The sequence below is a fragment of the Takifugu flavidus genome, chromosome 17 (assembly GCF_003711565.1).
Source record: "Takifugu flavidus isolate HTHZ2018 chromosome 17, ASM371156v2, whole genome shotgun sequence".
NCBI classification, from domain to species: Eukaryota; Metazoa; Chordata; class Actinopteri; order Tetraodontiformes; family Tetraodontidae; genus Takifugu; species Takifugu flavidus.
In genome coordinates this window covers 4,440,582-4,450,143 of record NC_079536.1, presented here as the reverse complement: position 1 = coordinate 4,450,143, position 9,562 = coordinate 4,440,582, and the positions used below count along the sequence as shown (strand labels likewise).

General features: G+C 50.2%; 2 protein-coding genes across 2 annotated transcripts; one reads left to right on the top strand and one right to left on the bottom strand.

Annotated features, from left to right (window-relative positions):
• The first annotated feature begins 960 nt into the window (after positions 1-960).
• On the top strand, positions 961-6,747 carry dync2i1 (dynein 2 intermediate chain 1). The gene is made up of 21 exons (XM_057013223.1): positions 961-1,079; positions 1,274-1,327; positions 1,482-2,133; positions 2,208-2,602; positions 2,666-2,704; positions 2,819-3,044; positions 3,120-3,216; positions 3,285-3,414; positions 3,482-3,593; positions 3,669-3,757; positions 3,837-3,966; positions 4,043-4,206; positions 4,293-4,455; positions 4,528-4,641; positions 4,744-4,805; positions 5,120-5,171; positions 5,247-5,307; positions 5,566-5,659; positions 5,762-5,893; positions 6,093-6,307; positions 6,387-6,747. Exons 1-21 carry the CDS (start codon positions 1,065-1,067, stop codon positions 6,556-6,558), a joined length of 3,168 nt encoding a protein of 1,055 aa, XP_056869203.1. The 5' UTR covers positions 961-1,064; the 3' UTR covers positions 6,559-6,747.
• Positions 6,748-6,803: 56 nt separating this feature from the next.
• On the bottom strand, positions 6,804-9,330 carry si:ch73-174h16.4 (leucine-rich repeat-containing protein 14). Its single transcript, XM_057013222.1, has 3 exons — positions 8,782-9,330; positions 7,813-8,670; positions 6,804-7,721 (listed from the first exon to the last, which is right to left on the bottom strand). Exons 1-3 carry the CDS (start codon positions 9,057-9,059, stop codon positions 7,154-7,156), a joined length of 1,704 nt encoding a protein of 567 aa, XP_056869202.1. The 5' UTR covers positions 9,060-9,330; the 3' UTR covers positions 6,804-7,153.
• Between the last annotated feature and the right edge of the window lie 232 nt (positions 9,331-9,562).

Sequence of the window (9,562 nt, the reverse complement as noted above, 5' to 3'; positions counted from 1 at the left end):
GTGCTGAATGACATAATGGAGCGGCGCCGCAGGGGCGTGGCTAAACGTGGGCGGGGTTTCACGTCCGTCAGGCCGCATCCGCTTCTCCAGTAAAACAACCTGCCGATAATTCTGTTGCCCCTCAGTAAAGAGATAAATTAGATATCTTGTTCAAGTTTTATAAAGTGATATGGGATGATTGATAACCACGTCATGTTATATATGTTAAATATCTAAAATTAAAGTCAGTTTATTTGTTAGTTCTGCAATAAATACACATATAAAACTATAATATGAATTGAAAATCCACACGCTTATTAGGTTATTAAATCATTTACCATACTTGTGGGAATGGAAAAAGTTATTTTCATGATGAACCATTGCTGGAAGATGAATGCAAGTATTTACCTTTTTCTTGTTTAGTTGTTATTTGAACATACCGACTTGACTTGAACTCTGAGATAACGACAAGCTGGTGCCATCTGAAGGTGCAATGTGGCACATGCAACCAACTGCATGAAATAGGAAATTCTCATCCATCTATCCCAGAATATAGTGATGAGGGTGGCTTTCAGTTATATTATTATATATGGAATGATGCGAAACTGCCAGTGTAAAAATTGCTTATCTTTTTCAAAGCGTTTTTTTTAATTAAAAAATAAAAATGTTTGAAAATAAACACAAAAACACAGGCTTTTTCTGTTTCAGCGGTTCAAATTTCATTAGTTAGACTTTTAAAGATTTTAAAGTCGGGCATCGCGCCTGCGTGACGTTCACAGAAACAATGATTCACAATCTCAAGCTGAAAATGTCGATAAAGTGAACTTACTTAATACTCAAAGAGGGTTTTCTTTTAGTATTATCATTATGAACCTTTAGGAGTAAAGTCAATCGTTGCCATAGCAACTTTATGTTGATCAAGCTATTGATCTGCGTTCGATTAATAAACCTGTTGTCAAGCCAAAGTGACGCGGGCTTCTTGGTTTCACCCGACTGCGCATGCGCCATAATGATCCACTGCCATGGCGGCATTAGTGCAACAATCTGAGCTCATTTTTCGAAATTAATTGAACACAAATCACATCATGTACAGCGGCAAAGTAAGTCATTTATTGTTAAATAAAATGTATGGAATTTTGGCAGGCACAAGATACGTAATAAGACCGTTTAACTATGTCCGCCGCGATACTTGTCAGACCACCTTAAATGAACGCTGTCCTGCCTAGACGTACTTTGATGACTTAAAATCCCATATGTGTGATCACTTAGTGTACAAAACCTCCATTTCGTTTAGAAATTAACCAAAGAAGACACGTGGAAACCAGCAGACCTGAGCAGATACCTGAAAGTAAGATTTGTATCCAAGTAAAAAGCGAATCATTTCTCTAATTGCATCAACTTTGGACTTCGTGGTTCCTACAGAGCACCTTGCAATGATATTCATGTCACAGCAGTGAAAACGTAACATTAAGAATATAAACCTAGATGTCTGCTTTTTAAAGGAAGGCAACGGTGATGAAAGAAGACATCGAGGAGGGGAATCTACAGAGAGACGCCGCAGAGAAACTGAGAAGGAATCCCGAAAAGAGAGAGACAAACAGAGGGAGAGCACCAGGGAGAGGAGGGATGAAGATGAACGACACACAGAAAGAAGAAAAGAGGAGTCACGGGATAGGAGAGGTGAAAGGGAGAGGAGAGGAGAGAAGGGTAAAAGGGAGCAGGAAGGGTTTCCAGAAGGTGACAGTTACGACTCCAGAGAGAGACGAGACAGAAGAAGTGATAGAGAGAAAAGAGACGAGAGGGACAGAAGAGAGCGAGACAGCGTCGTAGAAGTGGACAAGCACCGTTTTCATTCCAAGGAGAGAAGAGACAGGAAGCAGGAGCACGAGCGAGCAAAGGAAAAGGAAAGACACAGAGACAAGGAGAGAGAGAGGGATGCAACGAAAGAGGAGAAGGACAAAGAAAGGAGGAGACACCACAGGACCGAAAGCGAGAGAAGGAGACACGAGGAAAGCGGAGAAGGCGACTTTAAAAAGCACGAAAGAGACAGAAGAGAGAGGCACCGAGACAGAGAGCGACACGCAGACGAATATAAAGAAAGGAAGAATGAGAGAGAGAGACGAGAGAGGCTGTCAGAAGGGAAGGAGGAAAAAGGTACTGCTTTAGTGTGCTTTCATCTGTCCTGTTCTACCTCCTGTGTGGACAAACATTCCCGTCTTTCACCCCAGGAGACCACAGGAGGCACAGAGAGGAGAAGGAGAGGAGGCAGAAAGAGAGAGATCATCAGGATGAAAAGCGGCGGCGAGACAGAGACGTGGCGTCCGAGGGTCGCGAGGGCGCTAGCGACGAGGTCAGGCGTCACCGCGGCGACGGGGAGCGGTCGGAACGAGACCGACGCAGAGAGATGAGGCTCCGGGAGAGGGGGGAAGAGGAAGGACGTAGTCACGGAAGCAGAAGCAGCTCGGATAAAACGGCGCCCGAGAAGAGCCGGAGACAGGCGTCCGGAGCTGCGGTCCTGTTGTCCCAGGAGGCCGCTAAGACCTCCGACCATGGGAGCAGGGCGGCGGAAGCTGTGGGAGACACAGGAGAGCCCGTAGGACCCATCCTTGCTTCCTCCTCCATGGTTTTCACCCCTGTTTGGTCATTTCCTGTCTTTTGAATTCATGCATTTGTGTCACGTCTGCAGGGTGATGCTGATGCGCAGGAATACGAAGAGGACTTTGAGGTAATGCTCCTTTCTTTTCCCGCACGTCTTCATTGTCGCCCCTTTTAGAGGCGCTAACGCGAGAGCGGCTGCCTGTGCTGCTGTAATAAGTGATGCGGTTTCCCCTTTTAAAAGGAATACGAGGAGGATTTCGAGGAGATGGACGAGAGTGAACACGAAGGGGGGGGCGAGGAGGAGCCCCGGCGTCCGGACGTGCGGGAGGAAGAGGAGAAGGAGGCCGGGGCTCAGTGGAAAAAGGAGATGGAGGCAATTCAGCGAGCGATGGATGAAGAAAACAAGAGGGTAACATCCGCTCAGTCCAGACGGATGAGCGAAGAGGATGTGCGGGAACACTCCAGAGGTAAATCTTATCTTTTATTCCCCAAACATCCAGAGCACTTCTGAGCCAACACAGCTTCTCTGCTGCTGCCGACAGCATCTGAAAAGACTCCGGCCCCTCCCAGCGGGAGGTTCATTGACTTCATGGCTGCCAAACAGCGGGAAGTCAGCCAGAAAATTACCGAAAAACAGAAGTAGGTTGGCTCCTCCCTGTTATGTTTATGTGCACGTTTATGGCCGCTTTAGCCTCCGATGTCTCCAGGAAACGCGGTACGGAGCTGCTTCGCCTCATCGATCTGGATTTCTCCGTCACCTTCTCCGTTTTGGATCTGCCCCCTGTTAACGAGTACGACATGTACATCAGAAGCTTTGGGACTGCGAACACCAGACAGGTGAGCCTTTCAGGTGGGTTTGTGGCGTGGGAAGGGCGTAAATAACGCGCGGCACCGCCCTCCTCAGGCTTACGTCCAGTGTAACGAGGACAACGTGGACAGAGACATCCAGACGGAGGAGATAGACGTCAGCCAGAAGTGGACGCAGCATCCTCCAGAGCACGCCGGAGCCTGCGGTGGTAGGAAAGCCGCTCTTCCTCTGTGAACTCCGAGCTAACCTGGTGTCTTCAGTGACAGAGTTCTTCTTCCGGCAGATCCCAACCTGCCCTGGGAAGCTTTGACCTTCAGTCAAATCGACGTCGACTCCCGGCGCCTGACGTCGTTCCTGCGCTCGGCCTCGCAGGTTTGAACTCGTTCTAGAGGAAGAATTCCGAAGTGCCTGGAGCTCATTCTAACGCTGGTGGATTTTCCGGGGACAACAGGTGATGGCGGTCCTTCTGGAGGAAGAGCAGGCTGAGAGGGAATCCCCGAGGAAGCACGGCTCCCCGGCAGACACCATGTCTTTCAGCGATGGAAGTTCGCGGCTCAACACCAAGATTCCTTTTCTTTCCGGTCGGCCTGATGTTCCCGCAGAAGCAGTCGTCTCCGTTGACTCCCAGGTGAAACCGTTTCTGATTGTGGGCCACAGGTCGCAGCATCAGCCAGCTCCAGGTGCAGAGGAACACCCTGATGAGCGTCCACGTCCCTGCGGCCGGGCTCAGCCACACGCTGCTCGACGACTGCACCCTCATCTGCATCTGGAACATCTGGGAGCCCTCCAGACCTCAGAAAGTCCTAACGTATCAATCTGAGGTGAACTGAAAGGCCGTGAACATGAACTCATGCCATATTTACAAATCACCTTTAGTCAGATGCACTGAAAGACGTCCCGGCTGCAGGTGCAGTGCTGCTGCTTCAGCCCTGGAAAGGCCTCCTTGGTGTTTGCAGGCACCTCAGTGGGCTCTGTGGTGCTGTGGGACCTGAGGGAATACGCCAGTGACCACCACCGCGTCACCATAGAGGAGGAGGAGTGGACTTTGCGGCAGCCCACCTTCTCCACCGGTACTTTAAGCCTTCACTTTGACTTCGACATTGACTTGACGCAGGCCTGAAACCTCCCTTTTGTCCACGCAGATGCGGTCATGGCCCGCTGGGGACATTTCTCCTCCGTCGTGTCCGTCGAAGCCGTGTCCTCCGCTGCAGCAGGGGAGCTGAGGTCGGAGGTCCCCCTACTGGCATCTGAGGAAGGTACGGAATGCAACAGGAGGGGCCCCGGATCGCTTTTAAACACGCTGCGTTCGACATTCGCCGCTGGTTTTACATTTCATTGTTTTCCATTTGATTACCCAGAGTCGTCAGGACTGTCGTTTCAGCTGGCCTCTCTGGATGAAACTGGAGTTTTAAATTTCTGGGTAGGTAAGGCAACACTGTGAGTAGCAACATCTGAGCTTTGACGGGGGGAGGAACCGGTGAAAGTGACAGGTGGATCCTCGGGTTGCAAAACATGTAGAACTGCAAACTCAGCAGGAGAAGGAAAATGAAGCTCTTAATAAAGCAAACAGTGTGTCAGAAATGAAAATACTTGATCCTATGGCTGAGGTTCGGTGTAGAATAAAAAAATTAACTATATTTATTGCAGGAAAACGCCACCTAGTGGCCAATCTTGGCTCATGATCCAGACATAAAAAACCGGTGTGTATCTGGTGTTTCTCTCCGTGTCCTCTAGGTGGTGCTGGAGCTCCCGAAAGCCAACGAGGCGGGCTCACCGACCGATCTGGGTAATGTGGTTTAGTGTTGCCACAATTTGCACAAACGTAGCACACGCTCATCGACGTTGTCCTTCTCTCCCCCAGGCCTCAGGCCAGGGGGGAGAGTAAAATTACTCCACAGCTCCGCCGTCCTCACCGCTGAGAGGTTAGCTTGATGAATGGATGGATCATCCTTCAGTGCCAGCTTTAAAATACCCCATCACGCCCTGGCCCAGTGGAACACAGCTGGTCTTCTAGGGGGAAGGGGGGGGTCGTATGATCTGATTTATGTTTGTGTCACCTCAGTGCATGATTGGAACCTGCAGTTATGTATGTGCGCCGCAAATGTGTGGCGCTCTCATGTTCCACTGTGTAACCTTGTACCTCTTCTATGACGCCCCACCCCCCCCCCCCCCCCACCCAGATCAAGACGAGACGCAGCGACAACTGGACTCCAAACGCTTCGTTTAAAATTCCTGCCAACGGACTCCAATCATTTCTTTACTGGCACTAATATGGTGAGTTCGACCTTCATCTGGGACGATATCCAGAAGCCATTTTGGCCCAATTCATCTTTTAATATAATCTTCTGACAGCTTATTAATTTGATTGCCGTCTAGGGACTGGTGAATCACGGCACCAGTCACGGTTTGAAGGCTACGCCCAAGTTTTACAGGTGTCAGGACGCGGGAGTCCGACCTGTGGATGTCACCGAGATTCATTTTTCTCCCTTCCAGCAGCACTTGTTCTTGGTGAGAGCGCTGGGGCGGGGGGGCGTTTCACCAAATATTCACAGGACTATTTAAGTTTCACCACAGGCTGGAGGGGTTCTGAGGCTGGTTTCACTAGTCTATCACAGCCCCACCTACAGACATGCTAACTGCTATGCAATGCTAACAGCGCCATCCCATCACGTCTAGATTTTGTTACTGTTGCATGGGTGTTTTCCAGGTGGGATGTGGGGACGGCAGCGTCAGGCTGCACGCAGTCAGACAAGAGCACCCTGTGGCGGAGTGGAGCAGTGGAGACCCTGTGGTCTCCGTTCAGTGGTCTCCGACCAGACCTGCGGTTTTCTGTGTACTGGACGCTGCCTCTAACCTCCACATCTGGGACCTGTTGGAAAGCAGCACCCAGCCTGTGATCACTGAAAAGCTTCTTTCTGACAGGTACAAGACAAATCTGACCTGTTTCTTTTTGTTGGATCTCTCCTGCTCACGCGACATGCACCTTCTGCGCTCCTCACAGGGTGACGGCCATGACTCTGTTTGGAGACCCGGGGCAACAGAACCCGTACTCAGGGGTGGCGCTGGCGCACCAGTCAGGGACAATAGAACTGCAGTATTTCACAGCAGGTCTCACTACACCCAGTCCTGCAGAAGTGGAGAAGTTGGAGAGGATGGCAGACGAAGCCCTCTGAAACATTTGCACTGCTTCTTGACAAGCGCCCCCTGGTGGGCAGGACCAAAATGAACAAAACAAAGGTCAAGAATTAAACATTTATCGTTCCAGCAGCTGATTTGATACCACATGTCACATGAAGAAGAAACATAAAATACTTTGTAAATGTTTGGGGGGGTTTGTACAATAAAAATAGTACATTTGTCAACTTTCAAGCAGGTCATTTCATACCAACTGGAAATAACAGATGAAAAGAATCTGATATATTTCCATATCCAAGTCTGAGTGCTTTATTTCTCGTGTTATACAAAAATACACATCTGTTGCAGCAAAATCAGGTGTTTTGAGTGAAGAAAAAGCAGAAAAACAATGCCAAGTGCATTTAACGGCAGGTTTGTGTTGGTGTTACACAATGTACAAGTATTAGTTGATCACAGATACCTGAGTCTTTAAGCAGGATCACATGGATAATATTCAAATTTACACTGAAGAAAGCAACAGATATAAAGAAGTCGCCCTTTTGTGATCTCGCCAGGGAGATTTAAACTCGGACTGATTGGTTTTAGAGGTCTGGCTTGTAAAGAGGAAAGGAATTACAATCCCATAGCCATCGTCTAGCTCACCAAGTCTTTGTCATAATTGAGCAGGTCACACGTCAGGAAGAGGTCAGAGCGCCCGTTCTCCATCAGCACCTGGGTCAGCTGACTGCTGGTCATGCTGATCTGGAAGGACTCGTCCAGGGGCCAGTCTAAGAGCTGAGCACTGGAGGGCATGTCGGGAAGGCCCGGCTGGTAGTCCTCCAGGGGGTTGGGGTACAGCAAGCGATGCAGGGAGGGCATTCTCACAGCCGTCCTCACCAGGTCCAGGAGGCTATCCATAGAGAGAGGGTTCAGAGCCAAAGCCAAGCTCTTCAGGGCCCAGCAGCCTTGCAAGGAGGGCAGCAAGAGTCCCAGCAGGCTGTCGGTCAGGCCGCAGCCGCTCAGAGAGAGGTGCTGCAGGCTGCCTGACGCTTGGGAGAGCAGGCGGCGGACGGAGGGCAGCGTGGTTACATCCAGATGGTTCTCGCTCAAATCCAGCTGCTGCAGGGAGGCGGCGTGATGGCTGGAGGACAGATAGGCCAAGTCAGCTGGGTTCAGGCTCAAATATGGCAGCTCCAGGATCTCTAAAGGCCGAGGAAGCGAACTAGAGTAGATAATAGAACATCGGGAAGAGTCAGTTCTGTAAGAAATGAAAGTTAAGAGGTCTGCAATTACGAGCAAAGGTCTGGTCCTACCTGAGCAGCACACGAAGCTGTCCCGGCAGGCGCAGGGCAGTGAGGCTGAGGCGTTGCAGCCCCTCCAGCTTTGCCAGACCCACAGACAAGTTCCTCAGTGCCTCCTCCTGACCGTAGCGGTCTCTGCCAAAATCTAAGTTGCAGTACTGCAGGCGGAGGGAGCTCAGGGTGGGGAAAGCTGACAGCAGAGGCAGCAGCTCGGCCAGGCCCGCCACCCCCAGGTTGCTGTAGCGAACATCGATGCCCAGCAGACCCCGATCAGGTAGCAGGTCTAGCAGGGTTCTGATGCTGGACACTGAAATCTCTTCTATACGCAGGTGCCTGCACTGAAGTTTAAGAGGCCCCTGTGTGCTCAGAGCCACACGAGCACGCTCCCAAGACCTAGCATTGACAAAGAGATTGGCCCGCACGTGCAGCAAAACGTCGTCGCTAACGTCCTTGTCCGCTGTCTCCTTTTTGGAGCCGTCTACAGCTGCCTCCGAGGTCTCAGCCTTCCTCTCTATTTCCATCCTCCTCCTGACACCTTTGGCCAACTCCTCCTCAGAACGCAAGCAGCACAATCCCACACTCTCTCCATCTTCCCCCCTCGGCTCCTTTCTCTCTGCCGCTTGACGCTCACTCGGTTCTTCCTTCTTCCACTTGCCCCTCTCTCTTTTCAGATCGCTTTCTCTCTCCAGGGCCGAGAACCGTTTTCGCTCCCGCTCGCCCACCTCTCTCTTCTGCCTCTTGTGTGAGCTGGCTCGGGCCTGGACAACCATGGTGCAAAGTGCTACAGTCAGGGACCAGCCTCCCATGGAGTCTTCCATACCTCCTTCATCTCCTTGCATTCCACAAAGATCCAGCAGTTGCAGGGCAAACCTGGGAAAGAGCAGGCGATGTTGAATGTCGCGCACGTTTGACAGAAGTGTATCTAGATTTACCCATATGGTGACCCAAACACCACCGGAAATAAAGCCAATGATCTCTCACCCTTGGGTTGACAGTCCTCTAACAACAGCCAGGAGCAGCGCTTGAATGCAGAGGCGGTTTGGCGCAGGTTGTCCCGGTTTCCTTCGCCCCCCGACTCGCAGGGTGCGCTGCGGCCACCGCTGCACCAGTTCACCCACCGCCAGCGGTCTGTAGCTGGTGAACGCGGCCTCCAGCAGCGGCCCGTACAGCTCCCTGGGCACCCATTTCAACCAGGAGTGTGACAAGCTGTGGTCACTCACCACCTCCCTGGCGCAGAGGTTCACCAAAGAAAGCACCATCTCAACCGAGGGACCACAGGAACTGTTTTCAGTGCAGGAGTCGGGACAACGGGAGCGAGCGGAAACTAGCGGAAACGACAATAAACTTTACTTCGCAGAACGAGTTTAAAAATCCACAAAAACACTCTATACTGTGATCTGACATTTAATTGCATTTTAAAGGAAAATGTGCCATAAATCCATGATAGTGGACCTCTGTTGTTTTGTCTGAGGAAGCAGGAATGTTTACGATTTAGACTGACGCATGCTGATGACGTCAGGCGCACATTAATGACCTCTTGAATTACTTACATTTTCTTTTTCCACAACTCCGATCGGGATGAATCCTAATAATCTCATTGATAAGATTTTAATATTTTAATTTTGTTTTAATAAATACACACCTTAAGCCTAATATCATAAATTATCGAAGGAATGATATCATTAGGAAATTCTTGAGACTTGTGCACCCGAATATGGTGTTCTTATATAGAGTTACACAAACGATGTCACTATGTAATTTA